The 23996-nt window shown below is 32.6% G+C and overlaps 1 protein-coding gene across 2 annotated transcripts; it reads left to right on the forward strand.

Moving 5' to 3' along the window:
* The first annotated feature begins 149 nt into the window (after positions 1-149).
* On the forward strand, positions 150-23008 carry LOC149897542 (retinaldehyde-binding protein 1-like). Of its 2 annotated transcripts, none has more exons than XM_090116211.1 (6): positions 150-313; positions 19194-19456; positions 20382-20603; positions 20899-21092; positions 21474-21590; positions 21977-23008. In XM_090116211.1, exons 2-6 carry the CDS (start codon positions 19201-19203, stop codon positions 22217-22219), a joined length of 1032 nt encoding a protein of 343 aa, XP_089972337.1. In that variant the 5' UTR covers positions 150-313; positions 19194-19200; the 3' UTR covers positions 22220-23008. The 2 variants fall into 2 exon arrangements, with proteins under 2 accessions (XP_089972337.1, XP_089972338.1); XM_090116212.1 differs by lacking the exon at positions 150-313 and adding an exon at positions 10747-10846.
* The last annotated feature ends 988 nt before the right edge of the window (positions 23009-23996 follow it).

Here is a 23996-nt window from a genome sequence, read left to right on the forward strand (position 1 = left end):
CCATAATAGCGCGCCAGACTATTTTTCAAAATTAGAACACTTTTTTTGTTTTAATTCAAATTGCTTACTTTTTTTTAATATTTTTTTTTTAATTGTAGAAAGTGAGGCACGAGTCATGCAATAGGAGTCAGATCGCGGCGGCTTCGTTTCCATAGTGAATAGTCAGTGTTGATTCGACACTCGAAGCGGTGGTACCATCGCTTTGATTTTTTTTTTTTAATAACTCGTGTAAAGTTTGGTGCACCGCAAACTTTTGGAATTGTTGCCAAAGTGAGATCTTGGGATTCGCATCACACGCAAGAAGAAACATTTGGTAATTTTTTTCACTATTTTAGTCTCTATAAATATTATCGGCTAGGTTTACCTAGTTATTGATTATTTACTATTCAGTAGTTAAGTACCTAGGAATTAAAAAAAATATTTTTAAAGTATCTATAATTAGTGATTTAATATAAAATATGCAATACAATTTATGATTGAAATTAAAATCTACAAGCACTAACATATTTAATATAAGTAATGTCTTTTTATTTTTAGTAATACGTATCATATCGCTTATTAATAGATAAGACCTCATTCGCACGAGAGTTAAAAAAGCGTTGCGTTAAAACCCGGCGTTGGCGCTTTTTAAACGTTCTCTCTGTGGTTGTTCATACTAACGCTTTAAAATCACTCATGTCTCGTCTCTGGCTTCAGTAAGACGTGGAAATGGTTTCTGCTAAAATAATTACGTAATGTCAGTTGCGTAATATCTTTATGATATTTATATTATTATATTTGCTTAGAATTCCTCGGAAAGTTTGTTCTTATTTGTTCAAACTCGTCATCGATAAACATGTTACTTAAAGGAATATGATAAAAATACCTACTGTTTTAATTTTTATATGTTAGGTATATTTGAAAGAAAGAAAGAAGGAAAGATTGGCACTAGCGATTTGTGTTATTAAAAGACGAAAAAGAAAACAAAAGGCATTCTGGGTACATCCTCTGAATGAACAGAGATACTTTAAAGGGCAGTTTGTGACACTGTACGAAGAGTTAAGGCAATACCCCGGAATTTTTTTAATTATTTTCAAATGTCTATAACGATTTTGAATACAGGAACGGACGAGACTCCACATCTATAATTAATAGTTCGGGATCAACAATCCACGACATCGTATCGATTTTCTGATGATTATAAGCACAACAAACACGTGCTACCGCTGAGCGAGCGTGCGGCATACTGAACGCAGCGCCGGCGCTTTTTTAGCGCTCGTCTGAATAATAGTAAGAAGTTTCCTATGGTCTATTTTATTTAACGCCCAACGCCGAGCGTTGAAAATAGAACACTGCGCGATAAAAAAGCGTCGCGCTTTAAAAGCGCTGACGTGTGAACATATATACTTGGGAATGCATTTGTTCTATTTGGACGCTTTTTTAACGGACGTTAAAAAAGCTCTCGTGTGAATGAGGTCTAAGTTCTCGCAGTTTTTAATTTAGGTGCTCAAAGTGTACGTACCTACTACGGCAGGATAGGGGGAAGTACTCAATTCGTTGTCTTTTTCCTTTTTTTAGGAAGTAGGTGTCATATAAAGCAGTTCTTCAGGATAATAATAAATTACATATATTTTATTTAAACAGGGTATTTTTATGCTTTTAACTGGAGACCGCGGCGTTCCCAAAAACGAAGAAAGTTTTGAATTTTGGCCGTTTTTACTTTATTTATTTTTTTATTTTGATAGTCTCTATAACTCCGCGGGTTTTCAACCGATTAGCGTGATGTTTTAGTGTTTATAGGAAATTGTTGTCATAAATTGACCCCATTTTAGAATCTGGTTTAGTACCTACCTATTTACCACCAGGAACGACGGAACAATGTAAACGTATCTAATAAGTGAACACTGTCATATAAAATTTAGGAGTAAATTACCATAATCGAAATACCATTACAAAAAATCAATACTTACCTTGATATTTTTTTATAAAAATTTAAGTAAGTACTTAAAAATGCATCGTATACCTACATCGTATAAACTATAAATTAGCATATTATGGGAACGTATACTCACTCAAGAATATCATTACCTTCTGTATACGGTCAACAAAAATTTATTAATGAATTTTAATTAACTAGTACTAAGGAAGTGCAACATGCGATCAATATGCAAACCTTTTTGTTAAACTTTTGTAAAAGTTGATAACCTTGTCCCTTAGTGACCATGGGGAATGTAAAAACGCAATATTTGAGATTTCTCTTTCATTTTGCCACTGCGTCGATTGGTTATGCAAATATAATTTTGTTTTGTTTACACAATACATGATTGGTATTTGATTGGTAGATAGAAAATAGGTACGCCTGAAGTAGATTTCTATAGAGCCTTTTATCACATGTTACTAAACAGTTACTACGAAACTTTTATGTTTATTTTATAAGTCAATTTTTAATTTGAATTGGTGTTATTTATACCGTGTTATACCTAACTCTTATGTCATTTTATTAAACGAGTGATGCCGCAGGATTAAGATATCAATTTAACAATAATTTGTAACAGAAATCTGTTGTTACTTTTTTGATGACTTTATCAAAATGAAGATAAACTTCACTACTATAAAATAACCTAGCTAGGTATACTACACTTTACTACATTTATAATGTTAATTTTATTTATATTTCTCAATTTAATTGCGCTAAAATCATACGACGGAACTTGCGTAAAGAGAAACCTGCTATAGAAATAGGTCGGCAAGTTATCAAGACATATTCGTTTATAAAAGCTCTCAGGAAGTACCTAAGTAATTTTCCATATACAAATTACACAAACAATATTTATTTAAAAATAACCACGCTTCAAGAATAAATATTAATTTGTAGAGCTATTTGTCTATGGTTATTTGTCTATTGTTTTAGCGCTGTGGTCATTGCCAATGGGTTTGCATATTTTTTTAGCCTTATACAGCATTATTAGAATAAAATCTAAGTTTATTGACGTGTTTTTTTATTATAAAATGGATGCTTCTGTGTTCATAATGTGTAATGTAATTAAATACCTAGGTATTATATTCTGGAAGTTAAATATTTTGCACATCTCGTAGTGCTCTATTGTCACCAAATCAAAAAATCACGATCTACTCATATTAAATAATTCCTAACTACCAACTTTTAAAATAAACGTTTGAATATTCATTTGGATCATTATTTTAAAATTGGGAGGTATTCGCAAAAGTAATTCCGAAATTAAATTATTTTAGCATGTAAGTATATTTTTTATGGGATTTGTTAAAGTAGGTTACTACTATACTATCTATTGCCTAATGAGGTGATTAAAGGTGATTTTTCTGATTCGCCAAGATTTTAGAAGCTTTTTTTCTGGCACCTCGAAAGTCGCTGGCGATCAGTGTGTTTTAAATAATTATTGTTCTTACTTTATGGAGAAGGTAGTTTTCACATGCGATCAGAATCGGGGCCACGTTACAATTTTGTCGTCGAAAGTGAAATCTTAGTCATCCAAAATACGCTTTCGTTTTTATGGGCGATGCATAGGTAATCTAATACATGATGGTAATATTCTTTTAAGTATATGCAGCGGAGAGCTCCCTCTTTAACAATTCACGAAGATTTCGTATGAAAAATTTCGAAATCGATAGTCTTTCGTAAATGAGCCTCTGAGAATTTTAGCAAGTTCAATGATTGCAAAAAGAATTTGAATCTTAGTAAGTAGTAAGTACGAATTAGTCAACACCTACTCTTTCGAACATTTAAAAATAAAACTTAGGTACATAGGTAGGTATAGGTAACTGTAACGGTACCATTGTTTTTGGATTTAGAAAATATTTTGGTAGTTAACTAGTTACCTAACCTTTCAAAAATAAAAGATAGTTGAAGAAACAATAACCAGTAGTTTACCTATAGGTACGTAAAAGTTCGAATTTTCATTACATACCTATTTACCTATTTCATAATTGACCCAAAACACCCACACCGCGCCGTTTGCTAGATAACACCAATTATTACGATCTATGCGTCTGCGCATGTATAAATAAAATTGTGAATTGACTGTTTCATGTTTGCTAATTACGACATAGTACAAGCATTTATCGTCACTTACTGATGACTTAATAAGTTTATGCACATTATCATGTTTCAAGGTAAAATTATAAAACTATATAATTATAAAACTATATAGTGTAAATTAGGTACTGAAAAATGAATTATTTTACCTCTGTATTACTGATTTTTACAGTAAAGGATGTGTATTTTCTGCTACGTTGTTGCCTACTACATAATAACCTATTAGAAACAAATTATGGATCATTTATGGGTCACATTCTGCTGCTAGCTTATTAGAAATTATAATAATTTTTATACTTAGGTAGGTAGTTGCTTTTATTATTAAAACAAGCACTGTTTTTGTTAAAAATAAAATAAAATAAAGTCTAATGAAAGAACCTACAGGCTACAATAATCGCGCTATTGAACTAAACGAATAAGCTTTTAAAAACATGTTAAAACCAACATCTACTAAATAAATAGAACATTAAATAGTCTGTCTGATGTGCAAATATGGTGTTTATTTAATCGTAGGTACATATATTATGAGGATTTTGTATATGGGTCATTTTCAAAATATTTGTACGTCACGAAATTGTCAGTAAACTGTTTCGTTAGGAAATGTCAGGAAGTTGTAAAAGTAAGGCTGTATTCAGAATAAGGTAATATTACATATAAAAAAGTAAGAAGTCACTAGTTAAAAAAAAATATATTTTTAGTTACAAAATAATCAACAAACAATCAATTTTTATAATTCTCTGTTTGCTTTTCCTTTTTTTTTTCTTCTATCATTAGCTTCTTTCCATTTTTGTCTTCGAGCTTCTTTTTCACTGTCATTAAGATCTGATATTTTTCTTTGTCTTTGTTTCACTTTCTCGAGGTGTTTTTTCCTTTTCTTTTCATATTTTTCAGGGTTTTGCTTTTTTAGTTTTTCAATGTATTTTTTTGCCGTTCGGCACCGGTTAGCGGCATTCTGAAACTAAAAAAAGCTGTTGGATATATGTATTTTGAATAAAAATAAAAAAAAAGTAAACATCACTCGTGTGGGTGGAAAAGCGATCAACACTAAATGCAATAAGGCAAGCGTTATCCCATCAGAAACCACTTGTAAAATTGGAGGCCAAGACTCACTGATCCGCTTTCACTATAAAAAAGTTATCAGATCCCAGGAAAAGTCAAGTCCCTAAGCCCGACTTTACTAACCCTACATCATGGTTTAAAAAAGTATGGCCTGTAGTTACAAAAAAATAATCTTGAGAGATTTATTGTTTTTGTCCTTTATTTTTATTCGTTACATTAATTTTACACACATTTTAATATCTTATTTTCATACTTTACACATGAGACCACAGCTTTACCGTCTACAATTTACTGACGTCAGTAAATGTCAAGAAATTGTTCGTCAGTAACATGTAAAAAATAACCTAAGAAATACTTTTACACAAAACATAATAACATTTACCATTAGATTGAAAGTGTAATCTATTATTCTAGTCATAATTTAAGTATATTACAATTGCAGTAGGTGAATTCTTCAAAATGTACTTACTTTTGTTGAGAATACGTCGTTAGGAAATTGTAACTAAATTTTTTGCACAGCACACTACTGGACTTCTTCCATGTCTGGACGACGAACAAAATGGCGGCGCGTTAATGTGACCTTACTTTTCGTGACATGACCAGTGTTGCCAATGATTAGAGTTAGATTCCTCTTCTTTGTGATACAAGAAGTTGGTTAATTATGTCAATAAATCAGTGTCACGAAATTGTAACGATTGATAGGGACATTTTTATAATATGTAATTCTTCGTTTATTTAAGGTAATTTAAATAGTTTAATCTATCAGATATAACACTTCAAACATTGCTTTTTAATTATGATACAAAAAAATAGGACGTTTCATACAAAAATTCTGATAAAAATATTGGTTTTCATTGTCGTCCACATAGGGGACAATAAAAAAATGTATGGAGCTTTTCTTGTTACTTTATTTTCACATTAAATTTATGTAAGAATTTGAATCGCAATTCATTGCTTTTTATCAGAAATGATATGCAGTATGCTTAAGTTTAGTCTGTAAAACGTTAACAATGATTTATTTCAGTCGTAACCATATTTTTTTCGAAGATTTTTTAGGGGGACAAACATTTTGTAGTAATGTACAATTATTTTGAAAACGACTCATATTTGCTTTTCTCTTGAAGTTCAAAGTAAAGATCACGTAACACAACCTGCCCCCCTAGTCAAGTGGCTTTCTGTTAGCGTAGCGTTCAATAGAATAGACTACGAATGTATGAGATTGACGTAACCTGTAGATACGTTTATCTACAGCCTACGTCAATCTCATACATTCGTAGTCTATTCTATTGAACGCTACGCTAACAGAAAGCCACTTGACTAGGGGGGCTGTTCGCTATAATGAAAAATTATTATGTGTATACTAGCGGTCCGCCCCGGCTTCGCCCGTGGTACATATTTACGTTTTCTCTACATAAGAACCATCCTCGTACTTCAAGAAATATAATAAAAAAAGAATTATCGAAATCGGTTCAGCCGTTCTCGAGTTATGCGCTTACCAACACATTTTGCGATTCATTTTTATATATAAGATAAAAGATGATATATTTTTTAGTTACACAAACTAAATAAAAGACCTTACATAATCATGCTAATATATATTTTGTAGATTGTGCTATGGCGGTTTTGAGCGTTTCAGAGGACTTTAATTACCTAACTGAAAATTTATCAGAGTCCAAAATTAAATAATATAGCTTTGAGATATATCCAATAATTAATATCATAGGTAATTTCCCTTATACACTAAAAAGTAATAAATTAATCTCAACACAAAATATCTAAAAGGTACCTAATGTTCTAAACTATCTGCTGGTAAAAGAAATTTTGATATCGTGAATTACTTTTTATGTGTTATTTACCATTAAAAACATATAATATGTAGTTATATATTTATACAAAAACGCAAATGTTAACTCTTTATAAAATAAGTTAATACATATGTGCTAATTGAATTAACCTACATAGAACTATCAAGAAAACACTAAGAAACAATACTTAGAAATTTACCCATCACATGGAGTTGCCAATAACAGGTCTCCCTGTAGGTACCTATATGTTGCAATGTACAAGCTATGTGACACAGATTCTGCAGAGAAACATGATCTTTATTTTCTTATTTATTTATTAAACTTAATAGATACTAGGCGGATAATTTTCGTATTTATCTGTGTATTTTAGATACTGATTTGATTGTTTTAGTATTAGATAGTAGGTACCTATATTAGCAATAGTCGCGAAATAGTGATAGCAGGTAATCACTTATATTAATTTGTACCTAAATATTGCAGATAATGAAGAAGGAAATAATTAAAAAATACATAGTTAGGTACCTAGTTAGGAGTTTCAATTTTTATTATCCGCAGAATAACCTACATAAACGCTTGCTTTGTTAATTTTATTGTACTAATCTATATATATATAAAACTCAAAGGTGACTGATATAGTGATCTATCAACGCACAGCCCAAACCATTGGACATATCGGGCTGAAATTTGGCATGCAAGTAGATGTTAGGACGTAGGCATCCGCAAAGAAAGGATTTCCCGAAATTCATGCGGGAACGGGGAAAACCGGGGATGCACACGTACAAAGTCGTGGGCGGAAGCTAGTTAAACATAAAACACATCGACCATCGTATGGGGAAATGCCTATAAACACGCAAAGAACTCACAAGGAAATTTATAACAAACGCAAAAGATAAGATATTGTGATTTTGATATAAATATAAAAAGAATCAAAGATTTACTTGTTTATAAACAGTCTCTAGTGACTAGTCTCTACCTACTCATATAAAACCAAAGACTTCTATTTAAACCTCAGTTTAAATCTGTAAAAAAGTATCTGTATAAAACGTGATGGACATTGGTTCAACCAGGTTCAACTAACTTTTATACTACATTACTTTATTTATTCTACATCTCTCTGTCTATAGAAAGGACTTTGAGAAATTACTTTTCAATATATTCACAGCAATTATAACTACGAAAGCTATTTTATTCCATTTGACACATCTAACTAACTAATCAGAAGTAAAAGTGACTCGAGTTTTGCATTATAAAATGTATGATGCAAATGAATATCTTGTAGATATCTTTAACAATATCGAGATTACAATTCGCGAAGAAATGCACCAGCATGATTCACTTGCTCTCATTCCGCTCTGTTGGCTATAGCTAGTACTTTCTCTGCACTTATCTTAAGATTTATCTCAGAACAAAAGTCACTTGTTTTTAATGTCATGGCTGGGATGCGGAAATGATGGACTTCTGTTTTATGTAAAGGATAAATATCATGGTAGGTAAAAGGTGTCTGTTAAGTACATATTTAAACATGAATAAGTTTCTACTAGGAACTATAATTAAATTAACTTATTAAATAATTTATACACGAATACATTTTGTGACTTATAAGGTATACTGCGTGGTACTGCAGTCTCTTGTTGAAAAGTCATCATTATTTTACGTGTAAAAGTATTCTTAAAGGTAAACCATTCAAAAGATTAATAGAAACAGCAAACTGGAAACCTAGATCTTACCGAGACCATAAACAACATCAATAGAGTTAACTGTTCAAACGCCAGCAAGATACAATAAAGTACGGACTTACATGACAAATAAATCTTCTAGCACCTATAGTTTCCTGGTACCTCTAAGTGCACATTGTATTTATTATAATTGATCCTGTATACGGACGTAATGGATAACCGGACAAAAGGACAGCTTTAATAGTTATAAATCGATTTAAATGCTAATTGAATTTGCGTTATGTTTTTGCGATGTCAAAATTTTCCTCTTTCGTTTTATTTGGAAATCTCATTCAAGGTAATGAGATTGTTAATTAATAAATAATAAACATTTAATTGATTTGGATTAATTGATAGACAGATCTGTCAAAATAATAATAAGTGCAATACTTTTTAAATAGTCATTATAAATTATTCTTTGTATATAGCTAGTAGCTAGTAGAATACATCCATATGGTATAAAAACAGGTAGGTACCTATCCTATAACATAATTTTAAATTCACAGATTAATAATTATTATACCCATGCAATAAGAAGCTATCAAGATGAATAAATAAATAAATCCCTTTATTTATTACAAAGTCAAAATATGTATTTAACAAGCCCGTATGATATTGATTTCATATGAAATCCTCGATTGTGAGTGTGACTTGCAATTTCCTTGCAATTTTCAGATTTCCTATGTTTGTTTTGTTATTTGCTGCAAAAATTGGACCACCTTTGTTCAGATTTTATAAATAGTATCTCTACGGGAGCTACTATAGTTGTCTTTCGATAACATTTATAAGCATAAAACCAATTAATTTATACATCGCCATGTACCTAAGTATAATTTTTAATTGTTTATGGTCAACTAGCTTTCCGCCCGCGGCTTCGCCCGCGTTTTCAAAGAAAAACCCGTTCCTGTAGGATTTTCGGGATAAAACCTATCCTATGTCCTTTCTCGAGTATCAAAATATCTCTATACCAAATTTCATGCAAATTGGTTCAGTAGTTAAGGCGTGATTGAGTAACAGACAGACAGACAGACAGAGTTACTTTCGCATTTATAATATTAGTATGGATGTATTTCATATTGTGAAGAAACTGCATTGTTTTATTTAAATTCAACCGCAAAACAGTACGTAAATAATTATTAGTTATTGTTCTAGTCTCTTGTGAATTTAATTCATTAGGTTTGACCTGATATTGAAGTTCTTATTGATTCAATTACAAATATGTAAACTTACTGTTGCTGAATATTTATTTCTTATTAATGTTGTGTTACGTAGTTTTTTTTACACAACAGTTTGGGCGTAAGCTCTTTGCGTCATTAGGTATCTACACTTACAAAATTAAGTCAAGTAGGTAGGTATTCAAATAGGTAAACCAACAGGTAAGTTACACAAAATAAACCTTCCTCTATCATCTATGAAGTGTCAAAATGTAAAATCGAATAAGAATTTGAAGATTCTGTCTTTGTGATTGCAGTTCTTTGTTAATATTGAAGGGATTGTGGGCTCCCATCCCCAGGCCAGCTTCGCATAAAAAGAACCAAGATGTTCATGTTTTCCTAGTCCTTGTACGGAATATAAGATTTCCTCCAGTAATTACTCATCTCTATTTATTTCATACTAGAGGTCCGCCCCGGCTTCGCCCGTGGTACATATTTCGCAATAAAAGGTAGCCTATGTCCTTTCTCGGGTATCAAAATATCTTCATACCAAATTTCATGCAAATTGGTTCAGTAGTTTAGGCGTGATTGAGTAACAGACAGACAGACTTTCGCATTTATAATATTAGTATGGATTTGTTCACTAGCTGCGCCTCGCGGTTTTACCCGCGTGTCTCCGCTCCTATTGGTCTTAGCGTGATGATATTATATAGCCTATAACATTCGTCGATAAATGGGCTATCTAACACCGAAAGCATTTTTCAAATCGGATCAGTTCTTGAGATTATAAGCGCGTTCAAGCAAACAAACAAACAAACTCTCCGTATTATTATAGTAGGTACTCTTTGTAAACTCTTCAGCTTTATAATATTAAGTATGGATTTGTTGTAATAAGCCTTATTCCAAAAAAATGCATCCAAGTACCCAGTACTGGGAGCATGTCGCAATATTTCGGGAGCTAACGGTGAAAATGGGTGCATCGACCGCCAGTCCGGCTTAACCATCGTTTATAGTGTGACGTATTCTCGAATCCCGAAAATTCGAAATTCAAAATGTGATCCCGTAAGTTGTTTGTTATCTATGGATGTTCATTTGTGATTGTTTTTTTTTAATACTGGTAATGCCATTTTTTATAAGTACACACCTACATAATAAAAATAGATGTTTCAAGACAACCAAGTCTTAAAAATTTAAAAAAATATGTAATACCACTGATATTACTAAAGGATAGGTCATACTTTAAAATAAAAATATTGAAAATGGAATCTTACCTTACCAATTTGATTTATCTGGTCCCAGCTTCTCACCTGTTGTGTCCAGTGTCCACCAAGTCCAAGGGCCAAGTTTTCACAGCCGATATTCCAGAAAAGATTTTGCTTTAATAAATAATGCTCGTATAGATTTAATTAATCAAGTAGGCATGTAATAAATTTCCAATTATAACGTTATTCATATTACAATGGATAATTTATTTGTAAAACAACTTTGCTATCTACTAGACGGAAATTGACAGGAAATCTATTTATTGTACACACAGATTGTACAAGTATAATGTTTTATTATGATTTATGCGGGTATTTATAAAACTAGAGGTGGTCTTAATTTAAATAATGGTTTTTACAAATATTTAACATGAACCATTGAAATAAGTAAATTAAATGTGTTTGTTTCTATTTTAATCTCTATCATAATGGAGGAGAGTTGAAATTTCCAGTTTTATTGAACAATGAAGATAAAACACGTAAGCGATACGTTTGTGGACTTTCAATGGATTTATTGGTGTTGATATAGTTCTTTGGAATATCAAATAGCGAGGTAAACTCGAATAGATTGGATGATTGTAAAATTGTAATGTTCTTTATACAAGAATGATTTGTGTATACTGTACATTGTACATGTAAGATATTTTAAAACACGGTGCGACTTTTTTATCTACTTGGCATGCATTTTCAATGTGCCAAGCTTCCATGATAATAATAATAATTTTCCCCCTTTTTTCATATTACATATATTCATCAATTTTTAATAAACTAAATATAAGTAGTGGATGGATATGTTACTAGGGGATTTCAAAATAATTCTCAAATATTTATTTTACGTTGAGATAATCAGTATCTGTTTCGATACCTAGCAATATAGGCCTTCTATTGTGCATTCGCGATTTTCGTTCGGGCTCTCTTTTTAAATGGTTTCGTGTCACATACAAATATATTTTAAAGAAGTTTTAAGCGGAAAGCATAAAAATGTCGTTTCATTCAAGATTTTAAACCGCGTAATGTCTGTCACATTAAAAATTATCATGTACACAGTACATATTTTGATAAAGGAAATCGTTTATGTTATTTATGACCTTCACCGTATCGCGCGTGCACTTTCACTGGCCTGAACTTTCACATCACACGGTAAAAGTTATAAATTCATACATTGTTGATTCACCTGATTTTCGCTTATACGATACACGGTCTATGAGCCGTTTTATGTTGCAATATTGAATATCCATTTCGAAATCGGAAAGGGCATAGTGCAAAGCGCGTTGTTGCTCTGAGTCTATGAATGTTTATGGAAGAACGTTTTTGAAATATGTATGGAAAATTGGCGCGAAACAATTTAAAAAGCGAATGTGTTTTTTTTGCTAGTTTTATGAACTATTTTTCGGAACGGCCATGCACTTTTCTTGATTATAATTATTTTTAACGCCTAACTATACATTTTTTTTTGACAAATTGTGTTGAATATGTACTTATTGAAGAGTGTTAATGGATGATTAGTATAAGGATATGGAATGTCAATTTACCTAAAAATATGTTAATCATGGCTAAATTAACCATTAATACCATTTTATATGTTGCAACTAACAAAGTGACATAATAGAAACTAAAGCAATCTGTTATATAAAACACGAGAGGCGGTCAGTAGATTATGGGGGCTTGTAAGTGGGGTAATGGTGAAATATATTATAGTTAATACGGATGCGTAATGTAAATGTATTTCCAATACAGATTATATGAAATTTTCTTTGATGAGATTTTACCGTTTGCATAAATATGTGGGTTGTCTTGAAGACTAAGAACTTATAACTTTTAGGGGATTGAATTGATTTAAGATTTATTTATTACGATAAGTATAATATTATGTATTAAAATATAACGTTTTTTAAAGAGCGAATTCAAATAAGTACCTCTAGAGTCATATTCTATATAAGTCTCTAGAATCTGACATGGAAGTTGAATTTTTGAGTTAAATATATTCATACAATATGTTTATGTTTGATACCGTCTTATTTAAATATTTGTCTATTTCTTCGAATATTGCATAATTACTCATAGATTATTTGTGAAAGTGTAGAAAGTTATAGTACCTACCTACTTAAGTATTTTTCTTTTTCTCAATTGCGGATACTTACCTAAACGTAAACATACATAATATCTTAGTTCATACGAATATTTAAATGCAGTAATTTGTCATGCTTTAAAAAAACTATACATATCTTTAATTTATTTTATATTCTACGATTGTTTAAAATGAATAAGATAATAATCCTTAATAAATCGGTTTCCAATCGTTTCATTATAAGTGTGCGTCCACACTGAATGCGCGGTGGCGGCGGCCTAGGCGGGCGCGACGAGCGGGCGCTCGCGGTGGCCACACCGACGCGCGAGCTCAAGTAGCGGTTCGACGTTTTTCGGGTGTTGCAAACTTTGGACGATTTGCTATTTTTACTGGACAGTCCGATTTTGAGATGAGATCATTATAGAAGTTGTACACGAAATAAATAAAACAGAGGAATAACGGGTGAATCTTATATGAAGAATTGAGATTATACCCTACAAAATTACTGTGGTGTATATAAGTGTTTTAGATTGAATCGCACTTATAAATAAAGAAGTTTCACTTCAACAATTAAGTATTTACCGCTATTTTACGAAAAACAATAAAGGATATAATATAAGAAGTCGAGCGACAAGACCGAACTGGTTTGATACCCCCGCCGTCCGCGCATTGGGTCGCTTGCTGACTAGGCCCGTAGTGTGGCCAGAACGCGCGGATAGGAGAGTTTGAAAACTACGCGCGCTGGCTCGCTCATTACCGTCGCACTAGGCTTCCGCCATAGTCATTTCAATGTGGACGCAAAGGCGCGTTTCATACGTTTGATATTTCGCGCCCGCCGTCGCAACCGCGCTAGGCTCGCAGTGTGGACCTGCACTAATACAATTGAAAGTACATAATTACCTACATATATAAATACCATTCCATTAAACACACTCAATATTTATTCAATTCAATTTTATGTCTTTCTTTATACGTTTTTTTTTCTTTCGTCCGTGATCTATACATATAATAAAATCGTAGGAAAGTCAAAACTGTACATTGAATATTTTTTTAAAAGAATACATAATCCATGATCTATAATCGATATAGAAGCCAAAAATATAGTTTTTAGAATTTTTGTCTGTTTGTCTGTTTGTCTGTTTGTCTGTTTGTCTGTTTGTCTGTATGTTTGACCGAGCTAATCTCGAAAAGTACTGCATAGATTTACTTCAAATTTTGCATGAATATTCCTAAGAGGTCGGGTGAGGATAGTTTAAACATATTATCATGATATCACCTTCGGGGGAGGAGCTGTGAGCCTTTATTTTTCTTACATATTCCGTGTACTACGACAGCGTACAATCTAAAGACTCATGTTTAAATGTTGGTTTCGAGTAAGCCATGCTATTATCTAGCTTTACAAAATAAAAACTATGTCATTTACGTAATTTGGGCAGAGAAACAGTTAAATGAATCTTAGCAGTATAAAGACAAATTTGAAACAGCGCCATCTATGAAGTGTTAGAAAAATCAAACACACGTTAACTATTGGAAATTAATAATCAAATGACGCATATATAATATGTTGTTTGACAATATCTAGATGGACACTATAAAAATTATGCCATTTAAGTAACTTGGGAAGAGAAACATAGTTTAAAGAATGTAAGTTGTATAATGTTAATTTTGTAACAGCGCCATCTATGAGATTTCGTAAAAATCAAATCAATTTAGATGTTAACACTACCGAATACACAGTTGGAAATTAATAATTTAAATATAATTATGTTATTTATTTAACTCTTTAGCCCATATCTTCCCTTCCCTATAAGGTATATTTCGTGTAAATAATAAATAGTACTCTTTAGCCCATATCTTGGAAATTTTGGAGTACATTTTTTAAAGTGAGGGTAGATGTTTATTATTTTAAGTAAAACTAGACACCATTATCTACAGTTAATCTAATATTGATTGCGTTCATTAGTTACAATTTTAAAAATCTTCGTATTTTATAAATTTACTAGCTTACCGCCCGCGGGTTCGTCCGCTTTGTCTAAAACCTAATAAATTTAAATTATTATATACTAAAACCTTCCTCTTGAATCAGTCTATCTATTAAAAAAACCGCATCAAAATCCGTTGCGAAGTTTTAAAGATTTAAGCATACAAAGGGACATAAGGACAGAGAAAGCGACTTTTTTTATACTATGTAGTGATATTTATAAAGCAATTGAATGCCATAAAACCAAAAATATCAAATGCAATCTTCGTGTTTTGTGAATTTTCACCATCATGCGTTCCCACAAAAAGTAAGTTGTTACTTATAGGTATTTATTTTTTATAATGATAGCAATTCATGTTTTTTGTTGGTAGGTATTATATTACACTTTTAGAATGAAATAATAAAATGATGAATTCTTTTATTATTTTGAGGTGCATTGGGAACAGTAGTTTTTGATAAAATTTTATTTGTAAGTAGCTTTTTTTATAGATTTACAGTTAACTTTTGATTTTGTTATTTACTGATTCAATGCTCATAAAATTATATCGCCTTTGGAAGACGATTTCTGCTGATATTTTTACAACACCACTTGAAAATTGATGATTTGATGGTAAAGATAGTAGCAGCGAGGATTAAGTGGAAATTAGTAATCATCCGCTTCGTAAATTTTTGACTGAAGTTAATGTCCAACGTCCAATGGTTCAATCATTGGAAGTATCTCGGGAAATTTTGGAGGATATTTTTCAGGAAGGAGAGGAGGGGCAGCCAACCACATATCAAACGACTACGTTTTAGTACCGAAAAAAATGTTATTTCAAATGAAACGTAAATTTTGCACAAACAACTGTACAAGTAATGTTTTTATTTTGACTTTGCGGTTATCTGATTATTATATTTATAGTTATGGCTATCGAGGTACCGACCGTACTGGGATCAGAGTACATGATACAGTTCATCATCCAGGATTGCTAAGAGCATTTTAACACTGAAAAAGATGTTTTCTTTGAATCGTAGTTGCTTCATTTATTTATTTTTAATCATTTTACATAATGTTTTATATTTTATAAATATAATATCATTTTCATTATTTAAGTAGATAAAATAAATTATGTAACGGTTTTATAAGAAAACACAGTATATTTATTAGGCGACGGTGATTTCTTCCAGGCAAAAGATATTCATCAGCTCAATAAAATTGAATAGTATGTTGTTAGTTATTCTTTAGATTCACAATTGTAATGAGCATTTCCGCAAGCAAGTTGTATCGTAGTTTAGATATATCATAGTTTTGACATATTAAAGTTCCAACAAAACCCTCAAATTTTTGAGCAGGGTTGAGCAAGATAATTTGAAAAATGTGCCGTGTTAAGTATTATAGAAAAGGTTAGTTCGTTGGTAATTATTATTTCTTCTTCATTTACATGTTGTTAGTAAAAATAAACTTTGACTAACAGTCAAAGTATATTTTAACTAATACTACTTAATATCTATTATACCTACTTATGTTCAGTATTTATCTGTATTATTCATCATCATCAGCCCATATATGTTCCCACTGCTGGGACACGGGCCTCCTATGAGGGTACAGGCCATAATCCACCACGCTGGCCAAGTGCGTGTTGGCGGATGACACAAATTGTCATCGAACTGTTTTAATTCTTCGACATGTCGGTTTCCTCACGATGTTTTCCTTCACCGTTCGAGCAGTGGTGATGTTACAACATGCGCAGATAAATTGAAAAATCAATTTATTTCCTGCGCGCTCGCCTGGTCTCGAACCCCGGACTTATCGATTCGAAGTCTGAGGTCTCACCACTGAGCCACCACTGCTTATCTGTATTATTATTGCTTGGTAATTAATATATTTTCATGTCGTATACCTAATTATAAACATAAGTTTGATGTGTAATTAGCTGGATTTATTTTTACACACTCACAGACTTATATTTTATGTTATAAGAGTGTTAATAGTGTAAAGCGCGTCACACACGGTGAAGATACTATAATATTTTATCTTAAGATACTGTTATATTTTATATCACAGTATCTTAACGCATCCGGTATCAGCGTTCGGACCATCATTTTTCTTTTTGTCATTGCGTACTAAGACCCCTGTAGAACCGCCATCCTTTTACAAATGACGCGAAATTTTGTGGGTAATAAAATATAACAGTATCTTAAGATAAAATATTATAGTATCTTCACCGTGTGTGACGCGCTTAAATCATGATATTTTTTCACAATTAATAATAATCCTTTTTTCTAATGGTGTTGGCATTAAATTAAACCGCGCTGTCGTTTCGTTCACAAAAAGTGATGTTATGAGGAGCATATTCGGTCCTCATATCATAAAAAATCTGTGCGAAAACAATAAACACGTGTGAGGCCCTCACGGCAGATCGGGGCGGTCTGACGCGAAGTGGGGACAGCGTTGTCACTGTATCGCTCTTGCCACGCTGTTCAACAGACTTATTCGATAGTTCAGTTTTGTGTTAAGACCGCTGTGACAACCAACCCGTGAGACAACCAAACCCGGTCTCCCCTACTATCCTGTGAGACCGAAACCTTCACTGAGAGGGTATGACGTCTCACAGCTGATCGCAAACGGCATATTGTACTATCCCGTGAGACCGAAACCCTCACTGAGAGGGAATTACGTCTCTACTGATCACGACAGTCATATTTTATCTCGAGAATCTGAAACTTTACTCAATATGAAGACCGTTTGACAAATGATAGGGTGCATCATAATATTATTCGATCTCTTGAAGATGAACATGAGTATAAGCAATGACTAGAGTAGGGACGCGAATATTACAATTATATGAGACAAGAACGATTAATAAGTTTGTTTAATGAAAGATTAAGAATTGAAACTATTCGGTCTCTGGAAACGGACGAATAGCGAGAGGCCCGTCTTACTGCAGACAGATTTCGTCATAGTCTTAATGACTTGAGGTAAACAATCTACGAATTCGGTGGTGTGGTCTGACAAATATAAAAGTGGGTTTGCTTATAACCTCACAATTGATTACAGATCATCTTCTGTAAAGGCGTAGTATGTTCTTTTTTTAATGCTTTAAAGTGTAGTAAGGAGTCGGCTTTCATTTGAAGATACACCGCAACCTTTGAAATCACTACTTTTAGAGGAACATATTGTGCAATGTAAACTGTTATTAGACAATATTCGCTCTTATAGTAGCGCGTTTCAAATGATCCTTTGGTGCTCAATAATTATCAGAAGGTCCGTTCATGCTTACTTTTAAGATACAAGGTCATTTTTACCATTTGATAGGATCCCTTTTGCCTGTAGGCCAACCTAAGTTTGTTTAAATAGGTATATTTTGTATTCGACTACAACGAATAGTGGAATACAAGAAATCAATATTTCTCAAATTTAAAACTGAACTCATTTCACAATTTTAGAACAGGTTAATTCGTATGTATGCAGTTTTAAATCGACATTAGAAGCTTTTCCTCAAGATGGTGATATCGGCACTCAGGAACTCCCTGGACGTGTTATAACACCCAGGCCACAGTATTACAAATTTTTCCTAAAATAGAGCAACGAATGTATTTTCGCATAGCAACGGAGGGGAACTCGCAGGGGGTCAAGTGACGCGTCACGCGGGCCACTTACCACAAACATGCTTAGTTTGTGGTACCGAGCGCGAAAGAAAGTCATCGTGTTTTTAGTAAAGTTACTATGTTAACTAACGTAATTTAATACTTAAGTACATATTCTATAATGGTGTGCTCAAACTGTTAATCTACATTTAATTTAGATTATTATATTTTGATACTAAGTAATGTAGAATTTAAATCACATTCATTCATGTTTTCTTCAGATTTTAAGATTTTCTTCAGAGTGTTCAATTTTAATGTAAGTAGTTAAATTTTATAAGAGACAATAATTAAGAACATTCAAAAATAAAGTGTCACGTATTTTTTTTAAACGACGAATGACGAAAAACGACCTAATCGCGGACGAAGTCGCGGGCAACAGCTAGTTCGTAAATATAGCTTTGCATTTCCCGCTAAAATTCGACAGACAAATTCAAAAATGGAGAAAATTGTCTATGATATTTTTTGTTACAGATAAACAATGGCCACATCAGTGCTTCAACCGGCGGAATGCAGACGCGACCCAAAGCTTGATATTGCCGATTCGCCGCGACTTACTGAAGATGAACGTCTTGCCATTTTGGAAGCTAAAGAGAGGGAGACGGGAGAGTTGCCTCCAGAACTCAGGGAGAGAGCTAGGCTAGAAATACGGGAAGAGCCTAGTTTGCGGGAGGAAGCCCTTGCTCAGATGAGGCATTTTATTGAAAAGCATCCTGCTATTAGGAAGTGTAGGACAGGTAAGATATCTTTTGTTGTTGGGTATGATTTATTTAGGAGAAATTATTATCTACTTATATAATATTACTTGCAATAATGATATATATGTTACGGCTAAAGGTAGGTGAGAACATAAACTTAAGATTAGCCGGCTAAACTTAGGTTTATTTTCGACGAGGTGTTAATGTTAGTTTGTTCTATCTTTAGCCGGCTAAACTTAAGTGTAACCGCAGGCCCGTGGCTAAAAATGTCGGGGTGGGTAGATTTGGTTACTATAATACATGTAAGGAACAGGGCGAGTGTTTTCTGGCACTTCGCCGGCTGCTGCCGCAGCACGCTCGCTGCGCTCGCTCGGCTCGTGCGGGTCTTAAGAGTTCTAACCTAACCTAACCTAGCCACCAGCTTTCTGCCCTGAGTCGGGGTGGGTAGATTTGGTTACTATAATACATGTAAGGAACAGGGCGAGTGTTTTCTGGCACTGTGCGGGCCCCTCAAGCCCTCCACCGGCCCGGCGCTAACCAAATCTACCCACCCCGACATTTTTAGCCACGGGCCTGCGGTTACACTTAAGTTTAGCCGGCTAAAGATAGAACAAACTAACATTAACACCTCGTCGAAAATAAACCTAAGTTTAGCCGGCTAATCTTAAGTTTATGTTCTCACCTACCTTTAGCCGTGACATATATATTCACCAATTATCTAGATGAATTATTCCTCTAGGCATTGTAAATGCGTAAAAGTAACTCTATCATCTATTTACTGTAACACTGTTAGATGTTGAATCGCTTAATTAGAATAAGCGCTAAATATAAGAACTTAATCCTTCCATGTTGATAAAATTGTATTCAAGGAACATTCCTTGACCCATGAAAAATATGTATGTCTTTATACCTAAAGACAATATTTCAAATTTAATAAAACTATATTGACTTTTTTTTATTTTAGATGCGCCATTCCTTCTCCGTTTTCTGCGTACCAAGAAGTATTCAATCCCACAGGCATGTGCGATGCTTGAACGTTACTTGACGATTCGCCAAATGTATCCGCAATGGTTCCAAAAACTGGACCCGTTGGACCCTAAAATAGCAGCTATTGTTGACGCGGGATACTTGGTGCCATTGCCTAAAAGAGATTCTGAGGGTAGAAGAGTCGTTCTGTCTTGTATGGGTAAGTTTATTTATTTAATGAAAAATTGAGGAGCCGTATCCGATCGTCAGCTTTTGATGCGTTGTTTCTATGCTATTATTTGTAGCAATATCAATGAATCATTAAAAATCAGACGATTTTTACGCAACATTAATAATTCATGTCATTTGTGGTGTTTTATTTTCAGTCTTTCGTTCCATTAATGGTTTAAGTAGTTTAGTGCATCACGTTTTGTTTGTTTGTTTTTTTTGTCTTTAGACTCGGACCTAGTTCCTCTGTAAAAATCTCACCAAAAAGTTCACATTTTCCCCTACAGGCCGCTTCGACCCCCACGCCTACGACAGCACAGTAATGGCTCGGGTTCACTCCATGATGGTCGAACTTCTATTGGACGAGCCTCGATCTCAGCTGCTTGGCTATATGCACGTGAACGATGAGGCTGGTATGCAGATGCCTCACGTCTCTTTGTGGTCTATAAGCGACGTGAAGATCATGTTGAATTGTATACAGGTATTAACGAACTATATGCTGGTAATATTGGTAATTTAAAGCATACAGTGGAAGTAGCTTATTCAATAGGCGTATGACTTCGCACGAAGTGTACGCACGTATTACCTACAGACCACAGCTATAAGATAAGCCTGGGTGCATATATTATATGTAAAATTCATGCAATTATGATAATAAGTTATGATAAGAATGAATAATTAAATAATTAATCTACATTAAAATTAAACGAAGCTTGACATAGCTTGATCTCGCTTCGTTAACAATGTCGTCAAAATTAAATTTGATATGAGAAAAAATTTATTCATAAATTATTTTACAGTTTAAAGAGTTAAAAGAAATATCTTACTTATCTGAATAAATAGGTAATAATTTTGTTTTCAGAATTCCACACCAATGCGTCACAAGCGCACACACTTTGTCAACATACCGCATTATGGGGTTAAATTCTTCGAGTTTGCCGTTTCACTATTAAGCGACAAGTTAAAGGACCGTGTTATGGTAATTAATGCAATTATATTGCTTAAATACACAGAAAGTATGATTATCGTTATAATTTACGCACAGTTAGCAAATCATGTCGAAGTTAAGCTTAAAGCTTTGTTCAAAATTCAAATTTCGCGCGTTTTTACTAACGCTAGTGCCCATAGACAAAATAGTTTTATAGATAAAAAAGTAGGTTAATAATAATTAATGGAAATTATATTTTCTTTTTATTAATTCCACGTTGATTTCACGCATGTATACGTGTATGTATTTAAAATATTTTTCATTTTCAAGCGAATGGTCCATTAAATGTATGAAAATGATGAAATGCAATTCATATCAATAGGGTTGGCAACAAAATATTTGGAAACAGATAATAATACGATTTGTTTTATTTTCAGTTCCACAGAACAGCAGAAGACCTTACCAAACACGTTGACGCATCAATACTGCCAAAAGAATACGGTGGAACTGTCCCATTAAAAGAAATGATTGAAGAAATAAAGCGAAAACTTCTTAAACACAGGGAGGACTTACTCGCATTGGACGATATGTATATAGATCTGCAAGCCTTGGGCAAAAATGACTTGACTCAAAATATTCATTCAACCGCCGGTTCATTCAGAAAACTCGAGTTAGATTAAGATTAGGTTAAGTATATTATAGCATACCGGATATGTGATCTGAAAAGATTTTAGTTTAAAAAGTAGCTTTACGAGAAAATTGATAAGATGCTTAAGCAACAACTGTGAATTCTTTGTTATTTATAACGTCCAAGAAATAATAAATAAATAATAAATAATGCGGTACTAATATAAACTTGAAATTATTTGAATTGAATCATTGAAGCTTTATAAATAATTAGACCATAGTCTAATTTACAAAGCTGATTGAAAAAAACCTAAGGAAAAAACATTATGTACACTTGCCAAATTAGATAGAATTTGAAGTGATAAAAACTTATATCCACTGTATCTTATAATAATTAAGTTATAAATAGTACTTTTGAATTCATGAGCAGCATGAGCTCTTTTTAGCTGTTCTTTAATTTTTCTCCAAACAGATCTCATTATTTTCAAATAACGTTGTATAATTTCAAAACAAAAGATAAATACGTCATTACAATAGCTCTTTCCTTGCTCTTTCCCTATTATTCCCATAAGAACTCATAGCCTCTATCATTATAAGAACATAATAATAATGTAGATTATGATTTGATTATTTTAGTAACTAATGGGGGTAGTGGCAGCCGTCGGTGGAGTCACGTTACCGTTAACTGGTTACGGAAAGTATCTAGGTGGAACAACATCTCAGCATGTTTATCATTTGAGCGCTCTTTCTGCTTATTGTTTTATGAATTTAACAGTGTTGTGTGATAGCTTTGTAATTATAGATATAGGTTTGGCTTAACATAAAATAAAATGTCTATAGAATTGAGTTTTTTATTACCTATTTCCTTTAATTAAGATGATTATGAACATATAGTAGACGTCGCAAGAAGTTATGAATTTTTATGCATTAAACATCTCCACCTGTTGTAATTTGTGAATATTTTATATATTTTAAAATAAAAAACTCATTAATCAATTTATAAATTATTTCGTTTTCGTGGTTAAATACTGTACTTATCATTCTTATGAGATCTAAATTTAAATTATATTCACATTAATTACTGCAATATGATCATACTGATATGGCGGCGAAGCTTTTTTGAATTTACTTCTATACATCAATAGGAAAAGTGAAAAAAACATTTTTTTTGTGGATTTATGATAGGTATCTCTATGTATATTTCTAATTAATTTATTGTTTAATTATTCTGACTATACATGTGTGAAATGTATGGAAAAGTAGGTTAAGTGTAATAAGTATATTCGCAAATGCTTTCCCTGTGAGTATTGTTTATTGTATATTACACTATTTATTATAATATTATTTTAAACAAATCTTGGTATTCTAGAATTTGGTGGTAACTGTGGAGTGTGGTGATAACCCTATGAAAAAATCTACCCTTCTTCACTAGATGATCATAGACAATTTTATACAAAAAAATTGCACAAAATATTATGTATTTAAATTTTCAAGATATTATCGTTCGTTGCTGCAATAACAAAGAATTATACGAAGTTTTTTTTGCAAGTTAATTTAAAGTTGAGTGTAACTGAGGTTTAATGCTCTGATGGTTCAGACGACATGTAAATTCAGAGGTTTCAAACTTAAGGCATATGACCTATTTGATTTGATTTATTAATAAAGCAGAATAACAAAATACTTACCGTATTGCCTTAGACTTTATTTTATGAACAAAAAAATATTATATGTACCAGACATTATTTTATTTGTTTGTGCACAACTGACTTTAGATTTTTAAACGAAATCCATAGATAATACGACAGCTTTGATTTGCGACAGGAAATACAG

The sequence above is a fragment of the Colias eurytheme genome, chromosome 25 (genome assembly GCF_061535395.1).
Source record: "Colias eurytheme isolate Ceu_HAF_F1 chromosome 25, ilColEury1 Martin Lab GWU primary, whole genome shotgun sequence".
Lineage (NCBI taxonomy): Eukaryota > Metazoa > Arthropoda > Insecta > Lepidoptera > Pieridae > Colias > Colias eurytheme.